This window comes from Pseudoliparis swirei, chromosome 12 (assembly GCF_029220125.1).
Source record: "Pseudoliparis swirei isolate HS2019 ecotype Mariana Trench chromosome 12, NWPU_hadal_v1, whole genome shotgun sequence".
In the NCBI taxonomy this organism is placed as follows: domain Eukaryota; kingdom Metazoa; phylum Chordata; class Actinopteri; order Perciformes; family Liparidae; genus Pseudoliparis; species Pseudoliparis swirei.
Window position 1 is genome coordinate 17267402 of NC_079399.1, and position 20685 is coordinate 17288086.

General features: G+C 43.3%; 3 protein-coding genes across 4 annotated transcripts in view; 2 read left to right on the forward strand and 1 right to left on the reverse strand.

The window, feature by feature from the left end:
• The window catches only part of LOC130203038 (serine/arginine repetitive matrix protein 2-like), a 132298-nt gene that overhangs the window by 37148 nt on the left and 74465 nt on the right, over window positions 1-20685 (reverse strand). The gene's annotated exons all lie outside the window — the stretch shown is intronic.
• LOC130202255 (zinc metalloproteinase nas-4-like) lies at window positions 3722-6471 on the forward strand. 2 transcript variants are annotated; one of them, XM_056427623.1, is made up of 12 exons: window positions 3722-3870; window positions 3951-3992; window positions 4074-4118; window positions 4206-4256; window positions 4338-4382; window positions 4483-4529; window positions 4649-4724; window positions 4805-4919; window positions 5506-5678; window positions 5894-5975; window positions 6124-6245; window positions 6410-6471. In XM_056427623.1, exons 1-12 carry the CDS (start codon window positions 3837-3839, stop codon window positions 6421-6423), a joined length of 846 nt encoding a protein of 281 aa, XP_056283598.1. In that variant the 5' UTR covers window positions 3722-3836; the 3' UTR covers window positions 6424-6471. The 2 variants fall into 2 exon arrangements, with proteins under 2 accessions (XP_056283598.1, XP_056283599.1); XM_056427624.1 differs by lacking the exon at window positions 4074-4118.
• Window positions 15576-18515, forward strand: LOC130202956 (zinc metalloproteinase nas-4-like). The gene is made up of 8 exons (XM_056428852.1): window positions 15576-15606; window positions 15707-15753; window positions 15871-15946; window positions 16023-16137; window positions 16728-16900; window positions 17101-17182; window positions 17332-17472; window positions 18470-18515. Exons 1-8 carry the CDS (start codon window positions 15576-15578, stop codon window positions 18513-18515), a joined length of 711 nt encoding a protein of 236 aa, XP_056284827.1.

Below are 20685 nucleotides of genomic sequence, written 5' to 3' on the forward strand. Positions count from 1 at the left end.
CCCAAAAGCACGACAAACACAGGAATGCAGGAGGAGGCAGTTTACTGTATGTTTCAGGCAGGGTCAAAACCAGGTAGTCAGTCCAACAGGGCAACAAATCCAAAAAGGGCAGGCAAAATCTTGAGTCGGGTTAACAGGCAAACAGGGTCGTAACAGACAGGTCAGGAATAAACTCTAATAACGCTGGAAGGTTTGGCGCTGACACACAAGACAATCTGGCAGAGGACAAGTGGAAGTGAGGGAGCTAAATAGTGAGGGACTAATGAGGGATGGGCTGCAGGTGAGAAGGGCGTGAGGACCAGGTGAAGGGAATGAGGGACTAACGAGGGGATGGGCTGCAGGTAAGAAGGACGTGAGGACCAGGTGAAGGGAATGAGGGACTAAGGGGATGGGCTGCAGGTGAGAAGGACGTGAGGACCAGGTGAAGGGAATGAGGGACAATCAGGTGAGGATGACAGGATCTGGAATGACAGGAGAGTTAATTAAACGTGTAAGCAGGATGAATTTAACTAGGAAGGTGGGAATTTGTGACAGAACCTCCCTTCTAGGGACGCCCTTGGCGTCCCACTGGGCTGGTCCGGATGAGCACGGTGGAAGACAGTGATCAGGGAGGGGTCCAGAATGTCGCGAGTGGGAACCCATTGTCGTTCCTCCAGCCCATAGCCCTCCCAATCCATGAGGTATTGAAGTCCCCTACCCCGTCGCAGAGATTTGAGCAGGCGACGGACCATGTAGATAGGATCCCCGTCGAGGAGCTGGGGGGGTGGTGGGGGTCTGGGGGCGGGGTGAAGCGGGCTTTCCTCGACAGGTTTAACCCTGGAGACGTGGAAGGTGGGGTGAACTCTCATGGCTGGTGGTAGACGCAGCCGGATGGCTGCAGGATTAATGACCCGCGACACCGGAAACGGGCCCACGAAACGAGGAGCCAGTTTCTTGGACTCCACTCTGAGGGGAAGGTCCCATGTAGACAGCCAGACCCGTTGTCCTGGAGCATACTGAGGTGCAGGGAGGCGACGTCTGTTGGCCGACCGTTTGTAGCGCTCGGAAGTGCGCATCAGCGTGGAGCGGGCCTGCCTCCAAGTGCGTCGGCACCGCTGGATAAACGCCTGGACAGAAGGAACACTGGCCTCGAGTTCCTGCTCCGGGAAGACTCGGGGGTGATATCCACGGGCACACTGGAAGGGCGAGAGCCCTGTGGCTGAGCTGGGAAGGGTGTTGTGGGCATACTCGACCCACAGAAGTTCCTTGGACCAGGATTGCGGGTTGCGGGAGGAGAGGCATCAGAACGCTGTCTCCATCTCCTGGTTCATGCGCTCCGCCTGTCCATTAGATTGCGGATGGTACCCAGACGACAAGCTGACTGTGGCCCCCAGTAGCCTGCAAAACTCGGCCCAAAAGCGAGAGGTGAATTGTGGGCCCGGTCGGAGACCACATCTATGGGCAGACCGTGGACACGAAACACCTCCTGTAACAGAATCTCGCCCATTTCCTTGGCGGTAGGCAATTTTGTCAGTGGGATAAGCCGGGCAGATTTGGAGAATCGATCAATGACTGTCAGAATAACTGTGTTACCACTGGAGGTGGGTAGGCCGGTTACAAAATCCAATGCGATATGGGACCATGGGCGTCACGGAAGTGGTAGAGGGTGGAGGAGACCAGAGGGAGCCTTGCGGGAGGTCTTATGCTGAGCGCAGACTTGGCAAGCACCATCAAATCCCTTGGTGTCCTCCTCCATGGACGGCCACCAAAAGCGTTGCTTGAGCATTGCTAGTGCGTCGGATCCCGGGATGGCAAGCAAAGGCGAGAAGAGTGACCCCACTGGAGCACCTGCGGGCGGAGGTGAGCAGGAACAAACAACGGTTAACCGGACAAGCAAAGGAGCAGGATGTTCGGCGTTGGGCGTTTTACCCTGTCCTCCACCTCCCAGATTACTGCACCGACAACACACTCGGATGGAGGATACCTTCAGGATGAAGAGGGAGCTCTCCGGCTGGAACTGACGGGACAAGGCGTCTGGTTTGAGGTTCTTGGAGCCTGGTCTGTAGGAGAGCAAAACACAAAGAGATGAAGCAAGCCTCGATACGCGCTTGAGGAAACGCCTCCATTACTCGACACACGCTCAAGCCTCGGCACATCTCGTACGACACTAATTATAACCTCCATGGTTATTTCTGATTCTATTGAGTGTGAGGCATTTTAGTGCCACAGTTCTGTCTGATTGTTTTGTTATATATAAGTGACTGGTTCTTGTAATTGTGTTCTTGTCATTGTGATTATTACGGTGGTGTGGACTACAAGCATTGTCCATTAATGACGCAGCATCCCGCCATGCGGCGTATTTGTGTATCTGCACTCTGCAGTCGTGTACTTGTAGGTTTTGCGCTTCATGTAACATTTTATTTCACTTGTTGCAGTGTCATGTGAATACGACTCACAATCCACAGCTCCTGTCTTTCTGTCTCCTCCTTCGCAATAAAAGCCCCTTTTGCGACGAACATTGGTGAACTAATATCTTACATTAGACGGCATTATAGGCCGATGTAGAAAATGCACAGCCCGCCACTGCGATTCAGGGACCGCAAGTATAACTTTGTTTCTCTTTATAGTATAAAATTCTGATATATTAGTAAATGTTATTTCAAGTAAGAGCAAGACATTAAGTCATATAATCTGGGGGCCATCACATGGGCACTTTAAATAGTTATAAATTATATGTAATTATACTACACCATCTAAAGATGAGGCATTTTCTATTATAAAACATGGCACCTGAATGCAGCATTATTGATGACGAGACCAAGCGTCAATTCAGGTGTTTCCCATTTAAGGGAAGAGGTATGCTGCGTTTCCAGTTATGTGTGTATTGCCTGAATGCAAAATTATGTAACCATCGACACAACAATATCATTCAGTTATAATTTAATTAGTAGAGTGCATGAGTCAGTCCTCAGTTTGGGAGAAATATTCTGCTTCCTACCAACTTGTACCAACCGGGGGCAGAAATACACAATCATCTGAATGGCGCCTTCAGGTGTCGCATGGCGCCCTCTTGTGGCCATGATAGGCCACTACAACAACTCTCACTCGGCTTCACTTATTCAAGGCGAGCTGGAGAACAGTTTTGGATGTTTAGCTGTTTTCTTCTCAGTTAAATTCTAAGTTGCTCTGAGTTTAATCCTTTATTCATTCTTGACTCTGGACATGTTTTCTTTTCCAATGCCCTTCTTTACATTCATTAATTTAAAAAAAAACATAAAACATAGTAAAACAGCTCCACAAGACCTGTCAAAGTATATTTTTATTTTATAATAATGGGTTGAGAGGAAATAGATGTCAAACAAAGTTGCCAATCAAAACTTGGGGATAGTGCAGCCAAAATAAACAGAATTTAATTGAATGAAATCAGGATGTGTGAGGAGTGAAATGTTGTGTACTGTCTTTAGCTGGACAGGAACTGCTTCAGAGAGCCAAACACATCTCTAAAATGCCTGTTAATTTACCAATATAACAGTCTGTAACACGGACCAATATAGCAACCTCCTCGAAAAATGAGATGAAGCCACGTTTTAATGGACGGATTAACGTTGCACACCGAACTATTGAGACTTCAGGACTGACTTCGGTTTTTAGCCCAATTGTGAATCAATCCTGAACAGCTGAGAATATAAGCACAACAACAGAAAGAAAGAGTATCACGACAAACACCTGTCTCATAATCAGTGTGAAGTGATCACACCTGCTCAGCAAGCCCGCTGGATCACGTCTCCTTCAGATAAAGGTTCGGCCGAGGCGTTTAGTGAGCACTGCTCCTGTCTTTGTTGAGGTCCTGCTTCACTATGTGGTTTCTGGTTTTCATCTGCTTGGTCACTGGTAAGAACTGAAGCCTTCAAACTCTGTATTGTGCTTAGCTGTGATGATCTGATAATCATTATCAATTCCTCTCCTTGCAGCCGTTGGTGGTGTGCCTGTTCATCCAACCCAGGAGGCCACAGGTGTGTGTTTGCTAGACTGATGTGGTCTTTATTCATTTATTTACTACACTAATATATAAATATTTGACTTTCTTTCAACAGATAATGTAACTTCTCTGCTTAATGTGATGATGCCAGCCAAGTCTTGTATGTTTTACTTACAATGTAACCTACATGATAAAATGTATTACAAAATGATTTAAATGACCAGAATTATATATTTTTTTCATTCAGTTGGCATGGTCTCTGTAAATCACACCCAGAATGGGACTGGTCCTGAGGCAGGTCGGTGCCATTTATATACATGTTCTTTAAGTTATATTTATTTTATAAAGGATGTGATTTAAAATTCTCTGATTTCTGCAGGTACGGCGACTTCAATGCTTGAGCAACAGCAGACCAGTGCAGAAGGTAGACTTGATATGTTAAATATATTTACTTCTATAAACGACAATACATTTACTTCTAGAAACGACTGTTTTTAACAGTGATGTTTTTCATTGTGTCGTAGAACTTGAAGACAATCAAAATGTCGAAGAGGGAGATATGTTGACTCTGGTAAGATGGAGAATTTAGGAATATCTCCAGCATGAGGGGAATAGCACTTTTTTTTTTAAATTCGCATTAATGCACTAAAACCCGAGTTGTGTGAAACTAGTAGTGATGTCCGTCTTAAGTTCCAGGAGGACAGGAACGCTGTACAGACTGTGTGGTCGGACGCCATCATGCCGTACACCATCAGTGATGCGCTGGGTGGGTTTTTGTTGCTTCAATGTCTCTGACCAATAAGAGCGCAGAGAATATAACTTTTTTTTTTTCTTCTCTCGCAACAGCCGACCGAAAGGATAACATCCTCGCTGCCTTCAAGATGATATCGGATGTGTCCTGCATTCGCTTCGTACCGCACACCGCGGAGTTCAACGTCCTCAACATCGAAGATGGCAAAGGGTGAGTTCATCCATATCTCAAAGCATATTTTGTCTTCGTAGTATTAAGCCAAGCCGCCACACACGCATGCACATGCCCATTTAAAATGATCTGGATTCTTAAATGCACTTTTCAAATTGCAAAATTGATTCACAGAAGGAATATCATCACTTAAATGTTGTAATGGGTAAAACCAACTCTGCTTTAGAAATAAGTTTAGCTGTATTTTTATGAGAAGTATAATTGTACTGCAAGTAGGTTAAATGGGATTGTTGTGATCACTTCTCTTGGACCATGTTATGAGTCTGATTGACTTGTCCCTATACACAAGCAGTTGGTCTTCAGTAGTAAATGCTAGTATAGTTCCACTAACTGTACTGTGTCTAATGAGGACACTATTCATGGGAAGATGCTGCTGAACTTTATAGATTAAACTCTCCTCCCTTATGTTGAAGTGGACATTAGCAGGTAGATCACATCCTACAAACATTGAGGTGTATGGCTTGGTGAGAAGATGTTTAATGTCAATAGTGGTGCTCGCCTGAAGAAGGCTTTTTGGTGGTACTGTAACTCGTCTCTCGCCCCGCCGGCTTCTGTCTCTCTCCAGCTGCGCCTCCTTCGTCGGTTGTCAAGGAGGAGAACAGCCGCTGTATTACAGCAGCAAGTGTAGAGTGGGGAACCTCTGCCATGAGCTCATTCACGCTCTGGGTCTGCACCACGAACACACCCGCGAGGACCGGGACGAGCACATCACGGTGCAGTGGGAGAGCATCGTGCCAGGTGGGACGCGTCCTCAAATTTGTAATTTGACTGGGTGTGCATTTTATCCAGTTTATTTTTATTAAAGGCATCGCAATCAATTCTTTAGACTATGAAAATGTACATTTACAAAATGTGCATTGAAATGTAGAAGATTGGTATGAAACTTTTGGACAAAGCTACTGTATGATTGTGACTGCACAAGACTAAATGAATTGGTCATTTCTGCTTTAAAGGGAAAGAATCAAACTTCAAGGTGCAACAGGGAAACACTCAGAACCTGCCGTATGACATCAACTCCATAATGCACTATGGGCCGTAAGTCATTGCCTCATTTAGTTGGACCCTTCTAATGATGCATGTCATCTATATACAATAATCATGTTTTTGGCTCGTTTTCTTTTTGGATATTATTATAGATCAAGTTGCTTTGGCTATGTTTAACAGCAAGTTGTTTTTATTGCAGGTATTTCTTCAGTCAAGATGGGAGTCAGACTGTGGTGCCCAAGCAGAGTGGGGCGGACATGGGTCAGCGAACACACCTCAGCGATCTGGACATCAAGAGACTGAACAAACTCTATCACTGTGGTAAGTTCTTCACTCCACTGTCGTCTCATAACTATGTTTAGTGTCTGTCATGGCAGACGGGAGTGTGCCAACAATACAAGCGATTCTCTTCCTTTTAGGACTTGTGTATATTTTTTTTTCTCATGCTGTTAATGCTAAAAGTACTTTTTTTTTTTTTCTTCCAGATGATCGGATGTAACCCCAATGAGCTTCATTTACTGACCTGCATTGTGAGATTTAATAAAATCTGCCTTGTTGTTTCTCACCACCTGTAGCTGCTGAACTAACTGCATCACACTAGACCTGATGGTTCTGGACGCTCCTATAAAATTACTAAATGGTCTCGGTCAGGGCTGTATTGTATAAATATTCTCAACATTTACAAATAAAGCACTAACAACACAATCTATGAATAGTTGGTAGTCGGCATATTCCACGATCCAGACCTCGATGATCCATCAGGCAGGATCTATGACGTCTCATAGGGTCCATCGGACTGAAGTCAAAATTACTCCAGGGAGAAAGCAAAGTTTGTAATGTGCAATAGAGATGCAAATTCATCCATAAGTAGAGAAAAGAGGTGTGAGGTGCTCAGTGTATCCTAAAATGTCCCCCAGCAGCCTATTGGCCTATAGCAGCATATCAAGGGGCCGGACCAGGGCAAACCTGATTCGGCCCTAACTAAGCTCTGTCAAAGAGGAAAGTCTTGAGTCTACTTAAATGAGGTGACTGTCTGCCTCCCGGACTGAAGGTGGAAGCTGGTTCCAAAAAAGAGGAGCTTGATAACTGAAGGCTCTGGCTCCCATCCTACTTTTTAAGATAAAGGACAAGTCCCGATCCAAGATAACGCCGAGCTTCTTTACATTGGTGTTGGATGCCAGGGCAATGCCATCTACAGAAACCACATCACCAGATAATTGATCTCTGAGGTGCTCAGGGCCGAGTAAAACGCAGCACTAAGGTCTAACAAGACCAGTACAGAGATGAGTCCTTCATCTGATGTCATTTGTAATTTTCACCAGTGTTGTCTCGGTGCTGTGGTCTTTTCTAAATCCTGACAAACTCCTCAAATAAACTTATGATGTAGAAAATCACAAGACTGGTTTTTGACCACTTTCTCAAGGATGTTGGAGAGGAAGGGGAGGCTAGAGATCGGTCTGTAGATTGCCAACACCTCTGGATCCAGAGTGGGCTTCTTCAGGAGAGGTTTAATGACAGCTACTTTGAAGGAATGTGGTACAAGGCCTGTTAGCAAAGACACATTAAAATCTAATAGAGCTGCCAATTAAAGACAGAATGTCTTTAAGCAGTCTTGTCGGGATGGAGTCCAAGAGACGTAGACGGTTTAGAAGTAGAAACCGGTGAAGAAAGTTGGTCAAGGTTGATGGGAGAAAAGCCATCCAAATATACACCAGGGCATACAGCGGTTTCCAAGGCCACTCCACTTGAGGACAGATCGGCACTGGTTAAGGGCAAGAGATTATTAATCTTGCCTCTAATAGTTAGAATCTCTTCATTAAAGAAGTTCATAAAGTCATTACCACTGAGGTCTATAGGAATACTCGGCTCCACAGAGCTGTGACTCTGTCAGCCTGGCTACAGTGCTAAAGAGAAACCTGGGGTTGTTCTTATTTTTCTCTAACTGATGAGTAATAGGCTGCTCTGGCATTACGGAGGGCCTTCTTATATATTTTAAGACTATCTCGCCAAACTAAGTGGGATTCTTCCAGATTAGTTGAATGCCATATGCTTTCAAGCTTTCATGATGTTTGCTTTAGTTTGCGGGTCTGAGGGTTATACCAGGGAGAAACCTCCTCTGCCTCACTGTCTTCTTCTTCAGAGGGGCTATCGAGTCCAGTGTCACTCAGTGAGCCTGTGGCACTATCAACAAGATGATCAATCAAGTTAGACCAGGAGTCCTCCGTTATATTGAGACGTATTGAATCAAATGCAATTCAATTCAATTTGTTTATTTGTTCATCCCTAAGGAGAGAAAAAAGAGGAGATAGGTGCTCAGTGCATCCTAAAACGTCCCCCGGCAGCTATAAGCCTATAGCAGCATATCAAGGGGCTGGACCAGGTGAACCTGATTCAGCCCTAACTATAAGCTCTGTCAAAGAGGAAAGTCTTAAGTCGACTCTTAAACGAGGTGACTGTGTCTGCCTCCCGGACTGAAGGTGGAAGCTGGTTCCATAGAAGAGGAGCTTGATAACTAAAGGCTCTGGCTCCCATTCTACTTTTAAAACTCTAGGAACTACAAGTAGTCCCGCATTTAGTGAGCGTAGCTCTCGAGTGGGGCAATATGGTACTACAAGCTCCTTGAGATATGATGGTGCATCACCAATAAAGGCTTTGTACGTTAAGAGAAGAATTTTAAAAGTGATTCTTGATTTTACTGGGAGCCAGTGCAGAGCAGCTAGTGCAGGAGTGATGTGATCCCTTTTCTTAGTTTTAGTGAGAATACGAGCTGCAGCATTCTGGATCAACTGGAGGGACCTAAGAGATTTATTAGAGCAGCCTGATAATAAGGAGTTGCAGTAATCTAGTCTCGAAGTAACGAACATGTGAACCAATTTTTCTGCATCTTTTTGAGACAAGATGTGCCTAATTTTTGCAATATTACGTAGATGAAAGAATGCAGTCCTTGAGATTTGCTTTACGTGGGAGTTAAAGGACAAGACCCGATCAAAGATAACGCCAAGATTCTTTACAGTGGTGTTGGATGCCAGGGCAATGCCGTCTACAGAAACCACATCACCAGATAATTGATCTCTGAGGTGCTCAGGGCCGATTAAAATTACTTCGGTTTTGTCTGAGTTTAACATCAAGACGTTGCAGGTCATCCATGTTTTTATGTCTTTAAGACATGCTTGAATTTTACCGAGTTGGTTGCTCTCCTCTGGTTTTATCGATAGATATAGTTGAGTATCATCTGCATAACAATGAAAGTTTATGGAGTGTTTCCTGATAATATTGCCCAAAGGAAGCATGTATAAGGTAAATTAAATTGGTCCAAGCACAGAACCTTGTGGAACTCCGTGATTAACATTGGTGGTTATCGAGGCTTCATCGTTTACAAATACAAATTGAGATCGATCTGATAAATAGGACTTAAACCAAATTAGTGCCGTGCCTGAAATGCCAATCGACTGCTCCAGTCTCTGTCATAGGATGTCATGGTCAATGGTGTCGAATGCAGCACTAAGGTCTAACAAGACCAGGACAGAGAGGAGTCCTTTATCTGCTGCCATTAAGAGGTCATTTGTAATTTTCACCAGTGCTGTCTCGTTGCTGTGGTGTTTTCTAAATCCTGATTGAAATTTCTCAAATAAACTATTATGATGTAGAAAGTCGCACAACTGATTTGCGACCACATTCTCAAGGATCTTGGAGAGGAAAGGGAGGTTAGAGATCGGTCTGTAGTTAGCCAATACCTCTGGATCCAGAGTGGGCTTCTTCAGGAGAGGTTTAATAACAGCCACTTTGAAGGAATGTGGTACGTGGCCTGTTAACAAAGACACATTAATAATATCTAATAGAGAGCTGCCAATTAAAGGCAAAACGTCTTTCAGCAGCCTCGTCGGGATGGGGTCCAAGAGACAGGTAGACGTGTTAGAAGTAGAAATCGTTGAAGATAATTGGTAACGGTTGATGGGAGAAAAGCCATCCAAATATACACCAGGGCATACAGCGGTTTCCAAGGCCATTCCACTTGAGGACAGATTGGCACTGGTTAAGGGCAAGAGAATATTAAGGAATCACTTCTTTAAATTTAGCTACAGCACTGTCAGTTAGACATCTGGTGGAGAAACTTTTGACTAACGGTGTACACTCCGGTAGTATAAACACAAAAGTTATGAGGTTGTGGTCTGACAGAACAGGATATTCTGTGGGAAGACCTTCAAATGCCATATGTAAGAACAAGATCAAGGGTATGGCCAAAGCAGTGAGTGGGTTTCTGTACTCTCTGACAGAAGCCGATCGAGTCCAACAATGAGATGAATGCACCACTAAGGCAATCATTATCAACATCCACATGAATATTAAAATCTCCTACAATAATAACTTAATCAGTTTTAAGAACTAAACTTGATATAAACTCTGAGAATTCAGATTTAAACTCTGAATATGGACCTGCTGGCCGGTACAGTATCACAAATAGAATTGTCTGTAATGTTTTCCAGGTTGGATGTGAAAGACTAAGAACAAGGCTTTCAAATGAGTTGTAGTTTAATTTAGGTTTAGGATTTATTAATAGGCTCGAGTCAAAGATGGCTGCTACTCCACCTCCGCGGCTGGTGAGTATTAATATGACTTGGAGGAGTCGATTGATTTAGGCTGACATATTCTTCATGGCTCAGCCAGGTCTCAGTAAGACAACATAAATCAATGTGATTATCTGATATTAAATCATGTACTAATACAGCTTTAGATGACAGAGATCTAATATTTAGGAGTCCACATTGAATTCTCCTGTTGTGTTGCACCGCTGAATTAGTGGTGTTAACTTTTAAAAGGTTATTTTGGATGACTCCTCTTCTGCTTATTTTTGATATAATCAATTTAAGTTCAAGTGGCCGTGGGACCGACACAGTCTCTATGGACCTCTGGGGGGAACGGGTGAGAGGGGGCGGGGGAGGAATGTGCTATGGGAGGGGGGGGGGGCACTGGGTGACAGGGTGACAGGCAGTGCGTTTACATGATGGTATAATTCGAATCTTTAGTCGACTATGCTCTCTTTTGGGGATCTGCTATTATCCCAATATACATGGCAGTGAGTAATTCAATCATTGGCAAAGCATGTCATATCCGATACGATAGGTGGCGCTGTTTTCATTACAACTCGTGGTGATACAGCCATTTCCGCTTGACCTCTTCACCACTACCAACAACAACCAACAACAACAACATCAACATTTCGAGAAAGATGGCGAACAGAGAGCAAGGCGGCTACATCCTCTACTATTCTTGCATGATGTTAATAGTGACATTATCGTATCTTTCGCCTCTTTCAGCTTCCGGGTCACGACATGGTAGAGAGAGGGGAGGAGGGCGGGATCTCAAGCATGCGCAAAGACGCAAAGTCCAGTTCCTAATCCAATTCACCGTTACATGCCGCGATAGTCGAATTATCAACCGGATCAGATCGAGTTATCCAGGGGTGTTAATCGGATCGTAGTCGGACCGCACATAGTCGAACAAAGGTGTTTACATGAAATGGATAATTCGATTTCAGTCCGACTAAGCCAGTTATTCGAATGCATGTAAACACGATCAGGGTCATGGGGCTACTCTGTTTCTGCTTTCTGACATGAACCCTGCGTTGTCACAGATATGGCAGTCCGTTGATCAACTTGGTCATGTTTGCAGAAATGAGACCCGCTCCATCCAAAGTGGGATGAATGCCTCTCTTCATGAGATGAGGTTTCTCCCAGAAAGTCTTCCAGTTATCTATGTAGCCCACATTGTCCGCTGGGCACCACCTCGACAGCCAGCGGTTGAATGATGACATCCGGCTGTACATTTCATCATTGATTAAATTGGGGAGGATCAGATAAAGCGATGTTGTCCGACATGGTCTTGGCATAAGCACACAGATTCCACATTGATTTTAGTGACCTCCAACCGCGTGTATTACAATCTTACTGTATCTACGCTTATCCTTAGCCAGCAGCTTTAAACTGGCCTCGATGTCGCCCACTCTGGCCCCGGAGGCACACGACTGTGGACCGTGGCCGCTAACTTCACGTTGCTGACTATGGAGCTCCCGATAACCAGAGTGTGTTCCTCAGCGGGTGTGTCGCTGAGTGGGAGAACCGGTTAGAAACGTGAAGCGGCGAGGCTGGTGCTGGCGAGATCCTGTCTACTCTTGCGAACATTTATCCAGCGATCCGGCTGCGCAGCGACTGCCGGGGAACAGCTAGCAGAAGCTACGTCTATTAGCTTCGCACCAGTGAGGGAGAGGCGGGGCTAACTAGCGTAGCTGTCTGAGCTTCGATGGTGCGGAGCCGTGCATCTAACCCACTTAGAACTGCCTCCAACCTAGCAAATGAACTACACTTGTTACATGTATCCTTATCACTAAAGGAGGCAGGGGAATCACTATACATGTGACACACTGAGCAAGAGGGAACGGAGAGGAAACAGTCATGCTCGCTGCTAAGCTTGACAACTGGAATAGATGCAATACGCTTACCGGAAGAGAGAGATGATGCATTCAGGGACATGGACAGATAGCGTGCAATGCTTCTAACAACCATTGTCCCACTTGTACATAAACCTGTCAGATGGCTGACAGTAGGAGGAGCTAGTAATACATCTGATTGATCCAAATGTAGAAAATCTACACATCTGTTATCGGGTAAATACAGCACCGAAATACAAGTAAAGATCATTATTTGCAGTTCTGTCTCTTGAGTCGTGCTATTGGGTTCATACTAATCTTCCCGTGACAATTCACATCTTTGAGTGATCAGGTCAAAAGACAAAATAAAACCATGGAGGAAATAGTACAATGTCTGTAAACGTGTGTGAAAGGAACAAAGGCCGGCACACAGCTCACCACTTTGCCATCTTCCAGAATTTGTTTGATGTCGCCATTGAAGAACGTGATGTTTTGGTCTTCTGCTCTGCAGAAGTTACTTTGCGTTTACCGTTCATCGTATTGGGTTCATACTAATCAGGGGCATCTCTAGGATTTTGATACATCTGGGGCTTAGCCCAGAAGAGTGAAGCAGATGAGTGAAGCAGCGAAATTTTTAGACATAGATACACTCTCAGACAGCAGCGTGCTGTTACGTGCGCCTGCTGCCAGCCTGACTCCGCTGTTTTGGGTGAATGACGTCACGTGCGACCTGGAGGTGTTAACCACTTGTGTGCCAAATCTTTTTTTCTTTCTTTTTTTTAATTAACATTCGGGACTAATTAGAAAACATCCGGAGCTTTAGCTTTAGGGCTTTAGCCCCGGATGTTTTAGCCTAAAGGACGCCACTGATACTAATCTTCCCGTGACAATTCACATCTTTGAGTGATCAGGTCAAAAGACAAAATAAAACCATGGAGGAAATAGTACAATGTCTGTAAACGTGTGTGAAAGGAACAAAGGCCGGCACACAGCTCACCACTTTGCCATCTTCCAGAATTTGTTTGATGTTGCCATCGAAGAACGTGATGTTTTGGTCTTCTGCTCTGCAGAAGTTACTTTGCGTTTACCGTCAGTCAAAGTCACCGGGCCACACCCGTTGGAGAGAAGAGGCTCCATCTCGGGAGATAAAGACTGCTTCGTCAGTGCAAACTTGTGAACATGGTGTTCAAGTTGTCTAGTTTTTGATTTATGGATCTTTAATAGGGAAATTAAGTTTGTTTTATGATTTCTAAAATTAAATATGACCCTATTTCCTAATGAAAGAGCCTCCATCCTTATTTAAATGTCAATACAGTTTCTTTCTCCAATTTCATTGACAACTGAAAGTTGGGTAGTTTGAGCAACATTTTCTGCAGCCTCTTTACAGTAGCATTATTTATGATAAGGAAAACACTACATGTTAGGCCAGGTGATAATAAAAAATAATATCTCATAGAAAATAATACAGTTGTGCTCTTAAAAATTCTGTTGGTTTTTAAATATGTATTCTCCTATATATCAACTTTTATTATTTACTGTTATCTCGGGTATTTTTCCCCCTCTTCCCACCTCTTTTGTGGAATATTTTTTTATAAATGTATAAACCTCTGGAATTAATTAGGTGATATGCATTTCAGACATGATTTTTATACCTGTGTTCTCTGGGTGAGAAGTCGGGAAATAGTTTAAATATTCTGTGAAAAACGCTCATATTATTAGAATAATGCTATAAAAGTATTTATTATTATTACACTATTACACAATGTATTTAAAGCTAAATGTGGCTTCCACAGTTCTAGTATGCCAAAGAAAGTCTTCCAAAGTTTGAGTTTCTCCAGAGTGGCTGGAGGAAGCCCACTGCTCTGAAACATTGGTCATGTATTTATGTTTATGACAATTGATAATAACAATTTGTTTAAGTTAATTACGAAGTCAAGTAGGTATGAGAGTTGAAGAGGAATACAAATTTAAGAACAATAAATGTTTACAAATGTGTGTAATTGTAAGATGCTGAATCAGAGGTGGCGGAAGCTTTACCTTCATCTGTCTACTTTAGACTGAGGAGGGCTCATATCCCCTCTATTTTTTCGGGATCGTGGTCCATGTCGACTCCGAACTATTCATAAATTCTGTCATATTCATTGAATGTGTTGTAACTCTGGAATGATTCCTTCTGTGCACATGACATATATTGCTTCTGTCCATCCTGGAGAGGGATCCTCCTCTGTTGCTCTCCTGAAGGTTTCTTCCTTTTGTTCCCTGTAAAAGTTTTTTTTCTATTTCTTGGGAGTTTTTGTTGTGAGGTCCTGGGACAGGGATGTCGTATGTGTACAGATTGTAAAGCCCAATGAGGCAAATTCGTAATTTTTGATATTGGGCTATATGAAATAAACTGAATTGAATTGAATATCCAAGTTTTCACACAACTGGATGGATGGACTTTGTCCCCCATCACATCCACTGAAACCTCCTTGAGAAACGAGATGAAGCCCTATTTTAATGGACGGTTTAACGTTGCACCGAACTATCAAGACTTCAGCTGAGAATAGAAGCACAACAACAGAAAGAAAGAGTATAACGACAAACACCTGTCTCATAATCAGTGTGAAGTGATCACACCTGCTCAGCAAGCCCGCTGATCACGTCTCCTCCAGATAAAGGTTTGGCCGAGGTGTTTAGTGAGCACTGCTCCTGTCTTTGTTGAGGTCCTGCTTCACTATGTGGTTTCTGGTTTTCATCTGCATGGTCACTGGTAAGAAACTGAAGCCTTCAAACTCTGTATTGTGATGATCTGATAATCATTATCATATGCTCTCTCCTTGCAGCTGTTGGTGGTGTGCCTGTTCATCCAACCCAGGAGGCCACAGGTGTGTGTTCGCTAGACTGATGTGCACTTTATTCATTTATTTAGTACACTTAATATACAAATGTTTGACTTTCTTTCAACAGATAATGTAACTTCTCTGCTTAATGTGACGATGCCAGCCAAGTCTTGTATGTTTTACTCACAATGTAACCTACATGCCAACATTAATTACAAAATGATTTAAATGACCAGAATTATATATTTTTTTCATTCAGTTGACATGGTCTCTGTAAATCACACCCAGAATGGGACTGGTCCTCAGGCAGGTCGATGACATTTATATACATTTTCTTTAAGTTATATTTATTTTATAAAGGATGCGATTTAAAATTCTCCGATTTCTGCAGGTACGGTGACTTCAATGCTTGAGCAACAGCAGACCAGTGCAGAAGGTAGACTTGATATGTTAAATATATGTACTTCTACAAACGACAACACATTTACTTCTAGAAACGACTGTTTTCAACAGGGACTTTTTTCATTGTGTCGTAGAACTTGAAGACAATCAAAATGTCGAAGAGGGAGATATGTTGACTCTGGTAAGATGGAGACTTTAGGAATATCAACAGCATTAGGGGAAATGCACTTGAGATTTTATTCTCATTAACGCACTAAAACCGGAGTTGTGTGACACTAGTAGTGATGTCCGTCTTAAGTTCCAGGAGGACAGGAACGCTGTACAGACTGTGTGGTCGGACGCCATCATGCCGTACACCATCAGTGATGCGCTGGGTGGGTTTTTGTTGCTTCAACGTATCTGACCAATGAGAGTGCAGAGAATATAACTTTTTTTTCTCTCGCGCAACAGCCGACCGAAAGGATAACATCCTCGCTGCCTTCAAGATGATATCGGATGTCTCCTGCATTCGCTTCGTACCGCACACCACGGAGTTCAACGTCCTCAACATCGAAGATGGCAAAGGGTGAGTTCATCCATATCGCAAAGAATATTTTGTCAATTGTATTTAGCCAAGCTGCCAAATGCGCATGCATATGCCCTTTTTTAAATGATCTAGATTCATAAATGCACTTTTCAAATTGCAAAATTGATTCACAGAGGGAATATCATCACTTACATGTTGTCATGGTAAAAGCAACTCTGCTTTAAAAATAAGTTTAGCTGTATTTTTTAAATTGGAAATATAATTGTACTGCAAGTAGGTTAAATGGAATTGGTGTGATCACATCTCTTGGACCATGTTATGAGTCTGATTGACTTGTCCCTGTACACAAGCAGTTGGTCTTCAGTAGTGAATGCTAGTATAGTTCCACTAACTGTAATGTGTCTAATGAGGACACTAATTCATGGGAAGATGCTGTTGAACTTCATAGATTAAACTCTCCTCCCTTATGTTGAAGTGGACATTATCAGGTAGATCACATCCTACAAACATTGAGGCGTATGGCTGGTGAGAAGATGATGTTTAATGTCAATAGTGGTGCTCGCCTGAAGAAGGCTTTTTGTTGGTACTGTAACTCGTCTCTCGCCCCGCCGGCTTCTGTCTCTCTCCAGCTGCGCCTCCTTCGTCGGTTGTCAAGGAGGAGACCAGCCGCTGTATTACAGCAGCAAGTGTAGAGTGGGGAACCTCTGCCATGAGCTCATTCACGCTCTGGGTCTGCACCACGAACACACCCGTGAGGACCGGGACGAGCACATCACGGTGCAGTGGGAGAACATCGTGCCAGGTGGGACGCGTCCTCAAATTTGTAAATTGTCTGGGTGTGCATTTTATCCAGTTTATTTTTATTAAAGGCTTCACAATCAGTTCTTTAGACTATGAAAATGTGCATTGAAATGTAGAAGATTGGTATGAAACCTTTGGACAAAGCTACTGTATGATTGTGACTGCACAAGACTAAATGAATTGGTCATTTCTGCTTTAAAGGGAAAGAATCAAACTTCAAGGTGCAACAGGGAAACACTCAGAACCTGCCGTATGACATCAACTCCATAATGCACTATGGGCCGTAAGTCATTGCCTCATTTAGTTGGACCCTTCTAATGATGCATGTCATCTACATACAATAATCATGTTTTTGGCTTTTATTCTTTTTGGATAATTATTATAGATCAAGTTGCTTTGGCTATGTTTAACAGCAAGTTGGTTTTATTGCAGGTATTTCTTCAGTCAAGATGGGAGTCAGACTGTGGTGCCCAAGCAGAGTGGGGCGGACATGGGTCAGCGAACACACCTCAGCGATCTGGATATCAAGAGACTAAACAAACTCTATCACTGTGGTAAGTTCTTCACTCCACTGTCATCTCATAGCTCTGTTTAGTGTCGGTCATGGCAGACGGGAGTGTCCCAACAATACAAGAGATTCTCTTCCTTTTAGGACTTGTATTTTTCTTTTTGTTTCTCATGCTGTTAATGCTAAAAGTACTTTATTTCTTCCAGATGATCGGATGTAACCCCAATGAGCTTAATTTACTGACCTGCATTGTGAGATTTAATAAAATGCATGAAATCTGCCTTGTTGTTTCTCGCCACCTGTAGCTGCTGAACTAACTGCATCACACTAGACCTGATGGTTCTGGACGCTCCTATAAAATTACTAAATGGTCTCGGGCCTAAATTAAATTGCGTTTGTTTACATTTGTACGTTACACATTATCAGGACCCTCGGGTCATCTGGGAGATGTTACTATTTTCCTTGGCTCAACCGAGCATGTAGAAGCAGCTTTGAGAGTCTCAGCTCTGACTGTAGACCTAAGGGCTGCAGAATGTGTCACTTAAAGAGGGCATAAAACATTACCTACAGTTTACAATTAATTTAAATGCTTTGTCCTTCAACTATTTTACTGTTACACAAAATGTAACATGTCGCAAAAGTTTATTGTACATTTAGTTTTTGGCAATAATATACCTACATGTGATGTCAGGGCTGTATTGTATAAATATTCTCAACATTTACAAATAAAGCACTAACACAATCTATGAATAGTTGGTAGTAGGAATATTCCATGATCCATCAGGCAGGATCTATGACATCTCATAGGGTCCATCGGACTGAAGTCAAAATAGTTCAGGGAGAAAGCAAAGTTTGTAATGTGCAATAGAGATGCAAATTCATCCATAAGTAGAGGAGTGAGGTGCTCAGTGTATCCTAAAATGTCCCCCAGCAGCCTATTGGCCTATAGCAGCATATCAAGGGGCCGGACCAGGGCAAACCTGATTCGGCCCTAACTACGCTCTGTCAAAGAGGAAAGTCTTGAGTCCACTCTTAAATGAGGTGACTGTGTCTGCCTCCCAGACTGAAGGTGGAAGCTGGGTCCAAAAACGAGGAGCTTGATAACTGAAGGCTCTGGCTCCCATCGTACTTTTTAAGATAAAGGACAAGTTCCGATCCAAGATAACGCCACGCTTCTTTACAGTGGTGTTGGATGCCAGGGCAATGCCATCTACAGAAACCACATCACCAGATAATTGATCTCTGAGGTGCTCAGGGCCGAGTAAAATTACTTCAGTTTTGTCAAAGTTTAACATCAATAAGTTGCAGGTCATCCATGTTTTTTATGTCTTTAAGACACGCTTGAATTTTAGTGAGCTGGTTTGATCAATAGATATAATTGAGTATCATCTGCATAACAATGAAAGTTTATGGAGTGTTTCCTGATAATATTGCCCAAAGGAAGCATATATATATATAAGGTAAATAAAATTGGCCCAAGCACAGAACCTTGTGGAACTCCGTGACTAACGCTGGTGGGCATCGAGGCGTCATCGTTTACAAATACAAACGGATCGATCTGATAAATAGGATTTAAACTAACTTCGTGCGGTGCCTGAAATGCCAATCGACTGCTCCAGTCTCTCTAATAGGATGTTATGGTCAATAGTGTCGAACGCAGCACTAAGGTCTAACAAGACCAGTACAGAGATGAGTCCTTCATCTGATGCCATTAGGTCATTTGTAATTTTCACCAGTGCCGTCTCAGTGCTGTGTTTTCTAAATCCTGACAAACTCATCAAATAAACTTATGATGTAGAAAATCACACAACTGGTTTTCGACCACTTTCTCAAGGATCTTGGAGAGGAAGGGGAGGCTAGAGATCGGTCTGTAGATTGCCAACACCTCTGCATCCAGAGTGGGCTTCTTCAGGAGAGGTTTAATGACAGCTACTTTGAAGGAATGTGGTACAAGGCCTGTTAGCAAAGACACAATATCTAATAGAGCTGCCAATTAAAGACAGAACGTCTTTAAGCAGTCTTGTCGGGATGGAGTCCAAGAGACGTAGACGGTTTAGAAGTAGAAAGTTGGTCAAGGTTGATGGGAGAAAAGCCCTCCAAATATACACCAGGGCATACAGCGGTTTCCAAGGCCATTCCACTTGAGGACAGATTGGCACTGGTTAAGGGCAAGAGATTATTAATCTTGTCCCTAATAGTTACAATCTTTTCATTAAAGAAGTTCATAAAGTCATTACCACTGAGGTCTATAGGAATACTCGGCTCCACAGAGCTGTGACTCTCTGTCAGCCTGGCTACAGTGCTGAAGAGAAACCTGGGGTTGTTTTTATTTTTCTCTATTACTGATGAGTAATAGGCTGCTCTGGCATTACGGAGGGCCTTCTTATATATTTTAAGACTATCTCGCCAATCTAAGCGGGATTCTTCCAGATTAGTTGAACGCCTCGAGGAATGTGAGTATTAATATGACTTGGAGTCGATTCATTTAGGCTGACATATTCTTCATGACTCAGCCAGGTTTCAGTCAGACAAGATAAATCAATGTGATTATCTGATATTAAATCATTTACTAATACAGCTTTAGATGAAAGAGATCTAATATTTAGGAGTCCACATTTAATTCTCCTGTTGTGTTGCACTGCTGAATTCGTGGTAACTTTTATGAGGTTATTTTGGATGACTCCTCTTTTGCTTATTTTTTATATAATTAATTTAAGTTCAAGTGGCCGTGGGACAGACACAGTCTCTATGGAGCTCTGGGGGGACTGGGTGAGACGGGGAGGGATGTGCTATGGGGGGACACTGGGTGACAGGAGTGACAGGGGTGACATGGTCATGGGGCTACTCTGTTTCTGCTTTCTGACATGAACCCTGCGTTGTCACAGATATGGCAGTCCGTTGATCAACTTGGTCATGTTTGCAGAAATGAGACCCGCTCCATCCAAAGTGTGATGAATACAGTCTCTCTTCATGAGATGAGCTTTCTCCCAGAAAGTCTTCCAGTTATCTACGTAGCCCACATTGTCCGCTGGGCACCACCTCGACAGCCAGCGGTTGAATGATGACATCCGGCTGTACATTTCGTCATTCATTAAATTGGGGAGGGGACCAGAGAAAGCGATATTGTCCGACATGGTCTTGGCATAAGCACACACAGATTCCACATTGATTTTAGTGACCTCCAACCGGCGTAGTCGGGAGTCATTGCCTTCGCAATCTTCGCTAACTTCACGTTCCTGACTATGGAGCTCCCGATAACCAGAGTGTGTTCCTCAGCG